This window comes from Thalassophryne amazonica, chromosome 9 (assembly GCF_902500255.1).
Source record: "Thalassophryne amazonica chromosome 9, fThaAma1.1, whole genome shotgun sequence".
In the NCBI taxonomy this organism is placed as follows: Eukaryota; Metazoa; Chordata; class Actinopteri; order Batrachoidiformes; family Batrachoididae; genus Thalassophryne; species Thalassophryne amazonica.
This window is the reverse complement of record NC_047111.1, coordinates 58,152,604-58,168,661: the sequence shown is the minus strand read 5'-3', so window position 1 is coordinate 58,168,661 and position 16,058 is coordinate 58,152,604. Positions and strand designations below refer to the sequence as shown.

General features: G+C 42.7%; 1 protein-coding gene across 2 annotated transcripts in view; it reads right to left on the bottom strand.

Annotated features, from left to right (window-relative positions):
* ubtd2 (ubiquitin domain containing 2) overlaps positions 1-14,624 on the bottom strand; it is a 49,064-nt gene extending 34,440 nt beyond the window's left edge. For both annotated transcript variants that reach the window (XR_004562673.1, XM_034178109.1), the window contains exon 1: positions 14,501-14,624. Coding sequence is in view for 1 of the 2 variants with exons in the window: in XM_034178109.1 (XP_034034000.1) it covers positions 14,501-14,570 (70 nt within the window). In the remaining variant the exon portion in view is untranslated. The remainder of the gene's footprint in view (positions 1-14,500) is intronic.
* Between the last annotated feature and the right edge of the window lie 1,434 nt (positions 14,625-16,058).

Below are 16,058 nucleotides of genomic sequence, written 5' to 3'. Positions count from 1 at the left end.
CCTCGTACACGCTCAAATCATTTCGGATACAATTTTGATGCCATCAGAATATGTAATTGCTGTCAGATGGTGCTCAGATTGCACATGGACTGCCATCATATAGGTGTCCTATCTCGATGGCACCCGGAGGGTTTTGAACATGTGCATTACACTCAGGGCCGCTGGCCGATTTTGACCAACTGTGTGGACTCTCACAGAGGGCTGTCAGAACATTTTCAAACTACAGCTGGACACTTTTCGGATGTGGAACGAATTGTCATTCTGACGCCATTTGGTCTCATTCTGGCTATGTGTGACAGGGGTATAAGTCGACTGGTTCTCAGGAAAAAGGTGAAGGAAGCTGTGCACAATTTTCTTCCATATTTTTCCATTATTGCCTTTCAATTTTTGGCACTTTATATCGTTGGTGTGTTGAATTTTTTTTTTTAAGATGTAAAAGAAATACCTTTATTGACCAAATATTTGAACGCAAAGTCGAAAGTAACTGATAGAAGCTATGGATATTGTTTACTGCTAAACTAACCAAAGGATAATCAGTACATCAGAAAATGGTCAAAAGACAAGAAATTGCCTGGAAAAAAAAAAAAAAAAAATCAATAGATTACTCCATAACAACAATAACTGAGTTGCAGCTCGTACCAGGATACGCCATCATTGTGATGTGGTCTTGTTTTTACTTGGCTGGATTTTGAAAGGTTCAAAAATCCCTTTGTTCTGTGACAAACTTTGCTTATCCCTTGCTTTTCCATGGTGTCTGTAGAGCTCAACACTGATTTAAAGTGTTTTGGTTCTGGAGGTAAAAATCCCATTCATTTTCTCCACTGATGTTTCAGAATATCCTTATATAAAGTGATTAACCCATGACCCAAGCCAATCAGCGCCAAGATAACATGACCATAAAAAGATTTGATTTGGATAAAAAAAATACAGGAAAAAAGGCAAAGACTGTACAGAAATATTTTTAAGTGTGAAGGAATTACTCATCCCATAATGCAATGCAAATACCAGCATCTATAACTAATGACTTCCAACCTTTTTCTAATCCTTTTATTATAGTAGTGTTTATATGGTAATAAAAAGTTTTGCATATATTTTGTAGTTTATGTGCTTTGTTCTTGACTGCAATCACTGGATGCCATTATGTTTACCTCACAGAAGTAATCTCTTACTTCAAACATGTTTTTTTCTAGTTACCACAGGCCATCAGATATGGTCATCGGGTATTGCGAAGGCTTTTTGTCCGTCCGTCCATCTGTGCTCAGCATAAATCCAGTTTTATGTAACGGCTGAGTGGATCTTTGTCATTTGATTGATGCTTTGTATGTCACATGACATGGATTAATTCGTCCCATTTGTGTTGCATTGTATTTAGAGTGCAGTTTGGTTCCATTTAGAGTGCAAATTTGGTTCCATACATTTGGTACCATTGTACTCTGCACACGCGCACACACAAAACAAATCCACTGCACTGTAATCCATCTAGAGGTTGTTTGCAGGAAGTTCAAATGAAAAGCTGGACTAATTTCTGATTTTTTTTTTTTTTTTTTTTTTTTTGCTGCACTGAGGAGTAGTCTTTTTTTTGTAGCGCACCACACAGGATAACACCACATGCAAGAACAATTTGATTGAGCTAAGCTAACTGTGCTAGTTCTTGTAACGCACACACACACACACACACACACACACACACAAAAAAAATCAACTCCGCTATAAGCCGTCTGGAGGCATGAAGAGTTGTTCAGATGAAAAGCTGATGTGATTTTTGGCTGCACTGTGGAACTACACAAAGTCTCTTTTTTTTTTTAATGGAAGTCCGAAGTCAGTGCACAGCATCACCGGAATACACGTCACAATTTTGGCTTTAGCAGCAGTACAACACCAAAATGTAAGTCCCTTTTCTGTTGTTTATAGATTAATAAACTGTCAAATGAGAAAGATCTATTTTAGCCGTTATATAAAACAAATAAAAGTTTTTACATTCTTTCAATGGAACAAATATTTAATTCGGTGAAAGCTGGAACATGCCATTCAACTTGGCTTCACCTCGTTGAATGGCATGTTTCAGCTTTCACCTCATGAAGTATTTGTACCATTGAACTCATAAGCATTCATTATTTGTATACTATTACTCCCTTGACCTGTACAACTTCAGCTCTTGTCAAAGCTCATGTACACAGACACACAAGGGTTCCTGCAGACAGCATTAAAACATAAATACTGTTGTCAATTGATTGATAAAGAGGCTTTATTGAACATGTACAAATTGTAGGTAAGACAACAGGAGCTTAATAATTAATTAAACAACTGCAAATTATAAAGAACACAATGCTCCTATGGCCGAGCAAATATATTCAAATTAAACAACTAAGAAATCGCATGTACATAAGTATTCACACCCATTGCCTAATACTTTGTAGATGTACCTTTGGCAGCAATTACAGCCTCAAGTCTTCTTGAATATGATGCCACAAGCTTGGTGCACCTATCTTTAGGCAGTTTTGTCCATTCCTCTTTGCAGCACCTCTCAAGCTCCATCAGGCTGGATGTGGAGCGTCAGTGCACAGCCATTTTCAGAACTCTCCAGAGATGTTCAATCAGATTCAGGTCTGGACTCTGGTTGGACCACTCAAGGACATGAAGCCACTCCTTTGATATCTTGGATGTGTGCTTAAGGTCATTGTCCTGCTGAAAGATGAACCGTCGCCCCAGTCGGAGGTCAAGAGCACTTTGGAGCAGGTTTTCATAAAGGATGTCTCTGTACATTGCAGCATTCATCTTTCCCTCAATCCTGACTAGTCTCCCAGTTCCTGCTGCTGAAAAACATCCCCACAGCATGATGCAGCCACCACCATGCCTCACTGCAGGGATGGTGCCAGACCAGAATTTTATTTCTCATGGTCTGAGAGTCCTTCAGGTGTCTTTGGGCAAACTCCAGGTGAGCTGCCATGTGCCTTTTACTAAAGGGTGGCTTCCATCTGCCCACTCTACCATTGCTGCAGAGATGGTTGTCCTTCTGGAAGGTTCTCCTTTCTCCACAGAGGAATGCTGGCATTCTGACAGAGTGACCATCAGTTTCTTGGCTACCTCTCTGACTAAGGCCCTTCTCCCCTGATCGCTCAGTTTAGACGGGTGACCAGCGCTAGGACGAGTCCAAACTTCTTCCATTTACGGATGATGGAGACCACTGTGCTCATTGGGACCTTCGAAGCAGCAGAAATGTTTCTGTACCCTTCCCCAGATTTGTGCCTGAAGACAATTCTGTCTCAGAGGTCTACAGACAATTCCTTTGGCTTCATGCTTGGTTTTTGTGCTGACATCCACTGTCAACTGTGGAACCTTATATGTAGACATGTGTGTGCCTTTCCAAATCATGTCTTGAAAGGAACAAAAATTGAATTTCATCCATTTTGGAATAAAGCTGTAACATAAAAAATGTGGAAAAAGTGCAGTGCTGTGAATACTTTCTGGATGCACCATGTGTTGAAGCACAACAATCCCTGCCATCTTAGCCTGACAGCAGGACTAACCAGATTAAACACCTCACAACAGTTGTCTAAACTTTAGACATTTGGACAAGAGTAAGACAGATCTCACTTGTTAGTGTGTTCCATGGCACGTCACCTTAGTCATAAAACCAGGGGACTCTTCAAGTTTGCAAATATAATGCTGGCTGTGCAACAATATTGTTTCTTTATAAGATTTGGATTTGAAATGGACTGTACAAAAAATACTCAATGTGAAAGTATGTCAATAACAATCATATCAGAGTTCTGCGTGAGATGTTTTTCCTGGTCTAATGTTATGGAGCGCAACAAGGAGCTTCCTCAGACAACCTGAAAATTACATTACCCAATAATGTGAGGCACATCAGCCTGCTACAAAGTATGAAGTAAAACACTCAACAGTTTCTAAATATCATTTGTGTACTTTCAAAAATGAGAAGGTAATTGTGCATTCTCAACAATAATCTGTCCAGAATCCCGATGGTATTTATCGACAGACTCTATAGTATGACAAGACTATCCATCTTCCCCTCCTACCCTCCCAGCCAAGGCCAGTACCCATTTTCACCTGGGTGGACTGGGCCAATACAGATGAAGTGTCTCTTCCAAGTAAACAGACAGGAAGCATGCCCACATATTGATAGCCCAACTCCTTATTCACTGACCTACCTGCTTCTACTTCTACAAAGGTCCATTTAAAAAGGGTCATATTATGCAAATTTGCTTTCAAGCTACAGTTCACACTAGGGATGAGCGTGTACATCACTATCTGTATCGGTTTAACCATGAATGAATATTTACAGAACAGCCTCAGAATTGAGATTCAATGTTTTTGATCAAAGTAGTATCTGGAACTATTTACAGAACAAGTTTTTTATAAACTCAGAACATGAATATTCTTAAGTGTATGAATGAATAACAGAACAGCCTCAGAATTGACATTCAATGTAGTAGGAAATTATGAACTACTAAGTATGTGTGAACAAGAGTTGTCAAACTCAACACAACTTTCCTTTTTAAATTTTATGGTCAAACTGTGTTTTTTTTTTCCAATTATTTATTTATTTTTACTACCTAACGTTCTTGGCAGTTTTTTCCACACAAAGTTAAACAATTATCAGGTGTGCTGCAAACCAGATGGACACAAATGCAAGCTCACAAGACTGATAAAGTCCAAATGGTTTAATAACAGGCAGGGGTTCGGTACACGGGTGGTCCAGCAGCGAGGCAAAGGTAGCAAAAAGGCGAAAGGCTGAGACGTGGTACAATAAACAGGCACAGGTAAAAAAAAAACACAGTGTAAGAGCTATCAGAGGCAAGGTAAAATCAAGGTCAAAAAACGAGGCGTATTATTATAACAGCGTAATGGACCGTTACGCTGCTAAAATGCTGATGAGAACCCTGGAAATGTATCATGTATCATCCCCTGACTTGTCTAAACTGGCTAAAAAGTTATTAGTACTGCAATAATCCTTATACTTAGTTTGTCCAATTACTTATGGCCTCTGAAAATGAAAGGACTGTGTATAAAAAATAGCTATAATTCCTATATGGTTAATGCAGTATAATTGTTGAACCTGCTGAATTAAGGCTAAACGTCTACACTGCAGTCAGATCCTGACTGTTTCACTTCAACTCCACTGTGGTGAGGTACAAAGGGAAAAAGTTACAAAGTTTGTGTAAAGCCCCTTTCACACCGGCGCAAACGTAGAGCTGTGTATTGTGGCGTACCGTCTACACCGAGTTGTGCAGCATCTGCACACAACGAAAATGATCCACCAAGACAAAATAAATAAATAAATAAATAAAATAATAATAAATTACTCCGTTTCTGACGTGCACCACGCTGTGCAGTAGACAACAGAGAGCACTTCTGCAGAGGTAGAAAATAGCAGCTTTGGCTGCATACGTGGCAGTAATGCAGCTGTAAAACCCTCGTGATACAGTTCACTGTTTTCCAAGCGCAATGATGTGTTCTCCACAGCTGGCAGGAGTGAAATGAAAAAGAGCTGAATTGGTTTTAAATAGTGGCAAGGGCTACACTGTGCACACACATTAAAAAACAAACACATGCAGCTGCAAGCAAATCTACGAATGCAACGAACACGGAAAAAGGCTGACTATGCATGAATTTTGGCCGTACTTAAACAAAACAACGCCACAATACGCAGCTCTACGTATGCGCCAGTGTGAAAGGGGCTTAACTGTCCCAATACCTATTTACTTGAGTATGTGTTCATGTGGGCTCTATGACTGCTGGTATAGGCTCCAGCACCCCCCCCCCCCCCCCCCAATTGGACTAATCGGTTGAAGATGAGTGAGTAAGTGAGTGTTCTCATGCCAACTAGTATTACAACGAGATCCACGCTATCTTAGTTGGAGGTTGTCAAACAGTTGTTTATACTGTCTTTTCAGCATATTGAGAGCACCATGTACACAAAGTTTTATAGTATTGCTTGGCTCTTATACAAGCACTGTGTAGCCTATGGCGTTAAAATGTCTACTACGCAGGCTAGACTAAAGCTGGACTGTACCGAGTCTTCAAATTTCACATTTAGGAAAAATTAAGTTTTCCCAAGTTAAGCCCTGGTCCCACCAAATAATGAACAGTGAATAATACGTAGCATGTTTTTTTTTTTTTGGGTACAAGAGGAGGTATTCAACAATTGTGGAACAATAGTGGCTTTGAGAGGCTCTTAGAGGCAGAATATTCAGTTAACGAGGCTCATCTCTGAGCATGGTGCCAATTTCAAGACGTTCAAAATTTAACAGTGTGGGACAGTTTGTGCACGGGTTACTACGAGAACAAAGAAGGATTTTAGAGGCATGTGTGTGGTGAGGACGAGGCTGCTAAAAGCCCATTATCTGAGCACCTAGAAGCTACGAAGACCAGAAAGGCTATTTTGGAGAGTTTCAGCCCTCTTGCGCACAAGTCCACCTGCTTTGTGCATGTGGACTTGTGCGCATATAAACCAATTATTTTGTAGCGGATGAATCATTTTTTTGTCAGAGCTTGTATGTTGAAAACACCTCTAATCGCTTTTGGAATCATACGGGACCATTTCATCTGGCCCCTTTTGGTCCCCTCTCTCTCCTGCTCCATGAAGTGGAGAACGTATTTTCGAACAGCTTAAAAGGTAACTATTTTTTATTGTAATAGCTTGGTAAAACAGTTGCATATTCATTCCTTCTTTATAAGCTACTGTAAAAGTATGTTTATGATAGATTTGCCATGTTGTTACTGAATCAGATGAGGCGCACTCTGTGCGCACTGACTCAATGACTTGTGCTCAAGAAGAGCATTTACACAAAACGCCAGCTTGCAAAAGAGTGATTTCACAGACAATAACGGACAAACACAAAGTTAAAAGTTGGATCATGGTGTGAAAATGTGTGTTTAAAGCCACGGTAGAAATAAAGCCAGCAAGAAGGAGCGCAGATGCGGACGTACACGCAAAAGAGCAATTTTGTAGACATTAACAGATGAACACAAAGTTACAAGTTGGAACACAGTGACAAAATGCCGAGGAAGAAATAAAGCCAGTGAGAAGGAATGCAGAGGTGATTGTCCAGGAACACAGAACGTGCACGCAAAAGAGCGATTTTGCAGACATTAATGGATGAACACAAAATTAAAAGTTGGATTACCGTGTCAAAATGCATGTAAGAAATAAAGCCAGCGAGAGGAAGCGCTGAGGCGACTGCCCAGGAACCACGGGTTCCTGGACAGTCTAGCTTTGGTTCTAGCTAGTCTGGTGCATTAATGACTCTGGAACACAGGTGGACAGCAGCCTGAAGCAGGGATGCGCACACCCGCCGGACTGTGCAGGAGAGGCTTTTTTTTGGACTGCATTTAAAAAATGTAACAACATCTTGAAGGGATGCTGTGAATTGAAAACCCACACTTTAAAAGGGACCAAGTGTGGGAGGGTTGTAGGTTTTGACAAAACCCATGCCTAAATGTGCACCAACATTGCATTACATGGCGCTACATGGATCATATTTGGCTTGACATGGATCATATGAGGTGACACAAGCCACTCGAGGCTAGATGGGGCTGAAATGACAGGTCGGTCGTGGCTCGCTAGAGGCTGATACCTGGCACATGTGAGGTACTTAGAGGCACATAGAGGCTTCTTCATAGCGGATACGTGATAGCTTATAACGTGGATCATGCTTCAAATATTCGCTGACACACCCATGCGTGGCTCATTATTCATGGGTTATTATTCAGTGAGACCAAGGCTTAATGCCATCAGCTTGCAGCAGGGTTCCCAGGCTGTTGCAGATGGCCCAGTTAAGTTGTTGCGAGTTTGCAGATGACCCTGTTGGGTTCCAGATGACTTCTAGCATTTAAATTTTTAACAGTTCAAAATTTTGTTCCCAATTGTCCTGCAAATCACAAAGGTCCAGACTGTGTCAGGCAGGATTTGCGATTATCCCGCGAGTTTGCCGTTTTACAGACTGTGTCAGGCAGGGTTTGCGATTATCCCGCGAGTTTGCCGTTTTGCAATTTTTTTCTATCTGGAACCCAACCACAACCGAACCGGAGGCATGTGGACAGGGGGTTTTAAATTCAATAAAACTTTGTGATGGTTCACCCATGATGAAATGAAGTGAGCAAATGTGTGGTTCAACTTTTTTGACAAGGGCCTTTTTCTGCTGATATTTCCTTTATGCTTCACAAAGGCCACTTCAATCAATCACTACCAACTGTTGTCCCTCCCCCAATTATGATTCTGATTTGTGGAAGAATTATATAAAATTTAACTGAAGGATTATGTTGTTAGTTGTTAAGCCATGCAAGAACTCTCTGCTTGTGGACGACAAGTCAAATAAGTTTCTTCCAGGCAGATCCCAAGCTTTAACTAACCAAACTAGAACCACTAATCCACTGTGCTGCCCAAGACTAGAAGATGACTGAGAATTCATATGTATGATGAGTCAGTTTTTTTTTCTTCTTGTTTTTCCTTCTTTAAAAGGTTATATTTTCCCATGTACCCCATTTACGAGGTCTGTCCATAAAGTATCGTACCTTTTTATTTTTTTTTTTAAACTATATGGATTTGATTCATATGTTTTCACGTCAGACAAGCTTGAACCCTTGTGCGCATGCATGAGTTTTTCCACGCCTGTCGGTGACGTCATTCGCCTGTGAGCACGCCTTGTGGAAGGAGTGGTCCCGCCCCGTCGTCGGATTTTCATTGTCTGGAAATGGCGGAATGATTTGGGGTTTTTTTCCATCAGAATTTTTTCAGAAGCTGTTAGAGACTGGCACCTGGAAACTATTCGAAAAATTTATCTGGCTTTCAGTGAAAATTTTACGGGCTTCACAGAGAACAAGGTCTGGTAGTACAGCTTTAAGGACCCCTTTAAGGACGCTCAGCGCGCCGCGCTCCGAGCTGTGACGACACGGCACAAGCCATCGGACCATTTCTGAGCTGATGGCTCTGTGGATACGAGACCGTCATGTGCTCTTTCTCTGGTTATCACAAGAGCTGGACATCAGCCATTTTCCGTCAGATTTCACTTTTAACAAGAGATTTTGTCATGGAAAGCCACGCGGAGGCTTCGCGCATCACGACCGATTCGCTTTGGAAGCGAGACAAAGGAACACCTCCGTTTCGGCGTGGCAGAGGACAAGTTTGGACATGCCTATCTCGGCTTTCAATGCTTACCAGTCCAGTAAATATCAGTGAAATTGTGGAGAGCTGGACTTGTCCAAACTTGTCCTCTGACACGCAGAAATGGAGGTGTTCCTTTGTCTTGCTTCCAAAGCGAATCGGTCGTGACGCGCGAAGACTCCGCGCGGCTTTCCATGACAAAATCTCTTGTTAAAAGTGAAATCTGACGGAAAATGGCTGATGTCCAGCTCTTGTGATAACCAGAGAAAGAGCACACGACGGTCTCCTATCCACAGACACATCAGCTCAGAAATGGTCCGGTGGCTTGTGCCGTGTCGTCACAGCTCGGTGCACAGCGCGCTGAGTGTCCTTAAAGGGGTCCTTAAAGCTGTACTACCAGACCTTGTTCTCTGTGAAGCCCGTAAAATTTTCACCGAAAGCCAGATAATTTTTTGAATAGTTTCCAGGTGCCAGTCTCTAACAGCTTCTGAAAAAATTCTGATGGAAAAAAACCCAAATCATTCCGGCATTTCCAGACAATGAAAATCCAAAGACGGGGCGGGACCACTCCTTCCACAAGGCGTGCTCACAGGAGAATGACGTCACTGACAGGCGTGGAAAAACTCACGCATGCGCACAAGGGTTCAAGCTTGTCTGACGTGAAAACATATGAATCAAATCCATATAGTTTAAAAAAAAAATAAATAAAAAGGCACAATACTTTTGGACAGACCTCGTATACCTGCCATTAAAATGTACTTTGGGTGACTGGATTGCAATCAGATAGTGCTTGACCACAAGTACAGGTGTCAATGTACCAAAAACGCCTTTTGGATGGACTATAATCCTATTGGCCACACGATCTCTGGAGGTAGTCTTAAGTGTAGTGTGACCAGTGTAAATCCAGACACAGCAACTATGTGGGTGGTACCAAACGGTTGCACCGAACCGGTTGCCCACCTTGTATGGCTAAGAGGAAGTCTGTACCTCTTCTGGACAGCATATAGTGCAGCCTTATGCAAATAAAATTAATGGTTTGACAGCACGTTTGTGAAGGTGCCCATCCTCTCCCACCAGTCTTAACTGCACTCACACATCCACGTCATCCTCTGAGCAGTCAAGGTACTGACCACGGCTAAAATTAAAGAAGCTGCATAAACTAGTATTCTCCTCTGCTTTCATCTACAGTGCTCCAGCTGTTGAAGATGGCTTCTTCCTCCAAATTGAAAAGAAAACACAACAGAACAGCTTCACAGATGGATGACTGCTGTTTTGGTTTATTTATTTGGACACGCACAAACCAGAGGAGCTGTGATGTGAGCGAGCAGATCTCAGTTTTCAATGTGGTCACTGGAGAAGCATATTAATTACAAACAGAAATGTAATCAGGTATCAAATCGATACAAGACACATTTTAATGCCAGGTGTAAATGAGGACACTGATGCTTCACCTGGCTGCCGCAGATGGATGGTTACTTTCTCCATGTGGGGATGGACCGGTGGCCTGCCCGGATAATTGTCAACCAGAAGTCAAGGCAGTTCAGTGATCCGTTGGGATGCTGCCAACGCGTGGTACCAGCACATACTCCCAAACTTGACATATAAATGGGCCTGACGGTATTGTTGGGGAGGGGGGGCTAGTTACCTTGACAGATGTTTGTGTGGTGACTTTACTGCAATTCCAGGGGCTGCCTGACTGACTGACCAGCAGTGGTACGCTGATTAACACCATGGTGTAATAAGGTTAGGATTAGTTACCCCAGTCCAATTAGTGGTAGTGAATTTCCTCTACCAATCTGACTGTGGTGCCACATCAAGTTTCCCTGGGGTGGAGTTAACTAGTATACTTGTTGGATTTAGAAAGTAAGACACGTGGTTTTGACTGGAGCTGCAATGATTAATCAATTATTGATTGACTTGATCAACAATAGTTTTGAGTCTTTTTTATCCAAATTTTCTGGTTCTTAAATGTGAATATTTTTTGGTTTATTTTACCAGCTTCTTTACACTTCTTCAGTAATAAGCTGGGTAACGGTGAGATGTAGACAAAACATCTGAAAGAACAGCCTCTGGCTCTGGTAAACACTAATAAACTTTTTCTGGACCTAACAACTAATTAATAGAGAAAATAATCAATTATGAAAATAATCATTGCTATTTTTGAGATGCCTGGTGGCAACTTGTATTAGTTTGCTGAGAAAGTGAATGACTCTTCAAAGTATTATTGCCTGAGGTGTTGTGCTCCATAAAGTCCTGTTCCCACATACACAAAATTTTTGACTGCAACAGCACAACTCTTGTGGCAGTTCTTGGGTACCATGTCTTCACATTTGCTTAGACACTCTGGATAAGTCATGATGGTACAAGATGCCACTATGAATGTTTTAAATGTCTGAGAACTTTTACAAATCCTCTTGCTTTCTTCCTGCAGTCTCATCGCCACTGTAAAGGTATTCCCGTGCATTCTTGGACATTCATGTCAACTTGAGGTTCTGGAACAGTCGGCATGCTACTTTGTGGCATCATGGGGAATTTTTGTTTTATTGTAGCTTCATCTTACACAATCTCACAGCATTGCTAAATCATGATGGCTCTCAATTAAATCATCATAATAGTCATGGTGTATTCACTCATTTTCTGCCGCTTATCTGGCAGACTAAGCAGCTCATCCCACACTTCCCTATCGACATCAAGTCCTGTAACTCTTTCCGGGAGATACCAAGATGTTCCAAAGCCAGCTGGGAAATACAATCCTTCCAGTGTGTTTTGGGTCTCCCCGGGGCCTCCTCCCAGTTGGACATGCCTGGAAGAACTCCCAAGGGAGACAACCAGGGGACATCCTCACCAGATGCCTGAACCACCTCAACTGGCATATTTGGATGTGAAGAAGCAGTGGCTCTACTCTGAGTCTCTCCTGGACAGTCGAACTTCTCACCATGTACAGGATTGTAAGCCCAGATACCCGACGGAGGAATCTTATTTGCGTTGCTTGTATCTGCAGCCTTATTCCTTCTGTCATTGGTGCCTTGAGAGTTCCTTTTAATACAGGAGGTAGTCAAGAATCAACATGATGAGTTTGACGTTGAGTTTTAGAATATTGTGCTGTTTCACTGTTAATTTATTTGATGTTCCCAGGGACCGTGGATGGAAACTAGCCATTTACCTATAATATCAGCTGGACTGAAAGGCACAGGACACGCATCAGAGCAGTAAGTTGATCAGTCCTTTCGAACACCGTGCAGATCGCTGCTGCTGCATTCATGTACCATTGGAAATTACACCCTGTTTGCTTAGATTTTTTTTATGTGGGTGGGGGGTTAGCTTCACTGGGTTCAGGCACCTTATACAGGCAAGAATTAATCTTTTGTGTGGATACAATCAATTATTTTACCAAAAATAAAATGAAAACCACAGTTCTGCCACAAGCAACTGCTGAGTTTGAAACAACAAAAAAATCATGTAATTTCCGACGGTACTTGAATGCAGCAGCAGCAGTAGCAGCTATCAGCGCAGTTCAAAAGGACTGCTCTGATGATAATATTAAATCATCTTTACACTTATCTTTATTACTCCTTTTGACAGTTTTGTGTTATAAATCAATATATATGGCTTAGTAACGTAAAGCCTGGTTCACGCGACCACCGGACTTTCTGGTAAGTCAGAACAGCTGTTTTGATTTTATTTTCCACTCCGTACGACCGTCACCTCGCTTTCTGATTGGCTGCACGTCACATTCAGCAGGCTGCGTGCTCGTTTGTGGTCGGAGGACACCACACACGCTGCGGTATTGGGCCAAAAAAAATCCAACATGTTGAATATCCCTGATTTGCGATCGGAGCGCTCCTGACGTCCTTCTGAGCAGATCAGAGAGCTCTGAACACGACACACAGCAGGAATATCTGATAAGATTATCTTTAGCGTCATCATGATTGTCGGGGCGTCCTTAAGATTGTCGGAAGGGGAAGATCAGGTCTGATATCGGCCTAATTATCCTGCCGTGTGAACCAGGCCTAATACAGTGATACAGCAGCCACCATGGCACACATAATATGGCGCAGCTAATTTCTGTCTCGTTGAGCTTAATGATGCTGTACATTATTATCACTTAATGAGGCGTTGCTGGGCCGGTAGCATACATTTACATTTATGCTACCTGTCCATACCTGCCTGCAGTAACAAACGGGTATCCCAATACCCGCCTGCTGTGCATAAAATGATGACGTCATAGCATGCGTAACCCAAGAACTGTCTGCACACGATAACACGAAAAGGCAAGAAGTGTGTGTTGGTCCCAACATGGATATTCCGAATAATTTTATCATGGATAGTCCGACAATGAACGGCAGCCAAAGGAGCCAGCTTGAGGAGGACGCCCTGATGAATTTGGAGAGCAGCACGGTACCAGACAACACGACAAAAGTTAAAGTGAGCCAACTTTTTATGTACGTGTTTGCTGGGTGTCGTGCGTTTTGAAATGACATTAAATATTGTTAATGTGATTCTATGTGTTGTGTATCTCAGTAAGTGATAATAATGCAAACAACATGCAGTTGCCGTGCGGTATGCATTTTCAGAGGCCCGACGTCCATGCCCAGTCGCCCAAAATGACATCATGGACGTCGGGCCTCTGAAAATGCATACCGCCGTCCAAAAGCATGTTATTGTATTATTGTCCCTCAAATAAACTAATAAAGAAAGCCGTGGTGTTTTCATGAAAAATAATGGGAACAGGGCTTAACACAGAAATACTTTTGCAAACTGTTCAGTGCAATGTGTGCCAGTAGACTGTACTTTCTCATGTTTTGTTTCACAGGTGATGGACAACATGTGGGACTCATACTCACAAACAAAGAAACAAAGACCCCACTGCCAAAAAAACATTTCCTTTCTCACAGTCTAAATGTTTGGGAGAGCATTTTAAGTTTTAACACATTCCCCACACTTCCCAGCACTACAAAAAAAGCTTCATTTCTCCAACAGTAACTGTAAGAGAAAGAAAGGAAAAAATAAAGGAGTGTGGAGGTGGAGGGCAGCTGCTGATGTAGCTTTAATTCACAATCAGATCGCTGAGTGTCCGACTGTGTGACCCAGATATGCTGACTGAGCTAGCCGGCTAACAGCTAGCCGGCTAGCTCAGAACAAAGACAGACAGCGACTTAAAAACACCAAATAATTCCACTTAGTAAAGTAACGAGCACACACGGCGTCGTGTCTAAATGCTCCATGGAGTGGCTGTTTTCCACGGACAGAAAAGAGAAGGAGGAAGACCTCCAGCCAGGACAACATGCAGAAAGAAGATGAAGCGCCTCCACACACGCACGCACACAAAAAGAGCCACCTTTTTGTAGGCGCTAACAGACGTGGCTAATTTACCTCCGGTGCCCTCCGAGTTCTCGTTTAAGCTGCCCGAAGAGTCGTGGTGGCTCCCCACACAGCCACCCATGGATGTTGCTGCTCACCCCCCGGCCCACTGCTACCTCTACAAGCCCCCCCCTCCCTCCTTTTTGTCTTCCTTCCTTTCCTTTCCTCCCCTTTTTCCTCTTAGCAGCGGCATGCAGCAGCAGGCATCATCATCATCATCAGGGAGGAAGGCAGAGAGCAAGGTGACCTCCAGAGGGATGAGGGAGTGAAAGATGAGTCAGAAAGAAGGGATAAAAACAAAGGAGTGCATTGTTCTGTCACACAGTGCTGTAATATTACTCTTCCAGCTCCTTTACATTTTTCTTTCTCGCTTTTACAGTAAATACAGTTGGGGTTTCTGCTGCTGTAAGCAAAACTGAAGCCTGAAACAGCTGGTTTTAAAGCTACAGTGTGTAGGATTTAGCGCCATCTAGCGGCAAGGTTGCAGATTTCATTCACACTATCACCGGATTATTTGGCAAAGAGGATCAGCATCATAAGCAATACGAGGGCTGTCAATAAAGTATAGGTCCTTTTTATTTTTTTCAAAAACTATATGGATTTCATTCATATGTTTTTACGTCAGACATGCTTGAACCCTCGTGCGCATGTGTGAGTTTTTCCACGCCTGTCGGTGACGTCATTCGCCTGTGAGCACTCCTTGTGGGAGGAGTCGTCCAGCCCCTCGTCGGAATTCCTTTGTCTGAGAAGTTGATGAGAGACTGGCGCTTTGTTTGATCAAAATTTTTTCTAAACCTGTGAGGCACATCGAAGTGGACACGGTTCGAAAAATTAAGCTGGTTTTCGGTGAAAATTTTAACGGCTGATGAGAGATTTTGAGGTGATACTGTCGCTTTATCGGGACGCAGCCGGTGCGGTGCGGCGGCACAGGAAAAACACCTCCGTGTTGATAACTGTTTGTAAAATCCAGGCGGCTTTTGATGGCTTTCAGTGGAGTGAGTATATGAGAAATTGTTTAACAGCTGGACATGTTCCAACTTGTCCTTAAGGCTTCCAACAGAGGTGTTTTTCCTGTGGCAGAGCGTCGCAGCGGCTGCGAGCCGACGCTGCAATCCGTCCGCACGTCTTTCATTAAAAAAATCTCCTTTAACAGTGGAATATCCAAATGCTGAAACCAACTTCTTCTGAAACTTCTCTGTTCTCTCACGACGTCCTGGATCAATAGAGCCTGAAATGTGGAGGTTTTCAGCTTGAAACAGGCTGACGACGGCGCCTGAGAGCGCTGCGTGACGTCTCGCTCCGTGGGAAGTCCTTAAAGCGACAGTATCACCTCAAAATCTCTCATCAGCCGTTAAAATTTTCACCGAAAACCAGCTTAATTTTTCGAACCATGTCCACTTCGATGTGCCTCACAAGTTTAGAAAAAATTTTGATCAAACAAAGCGCCAGTCTCTCAGCAACTTCTCAGACAAAGGAATTCCGACGAGGGGCTGGACGACTCCTCCCACAAGGAGTGCTCACAGGCGAATGACGTCACCGACAGGCGTGGAAAAACTCACGCATGCGCACG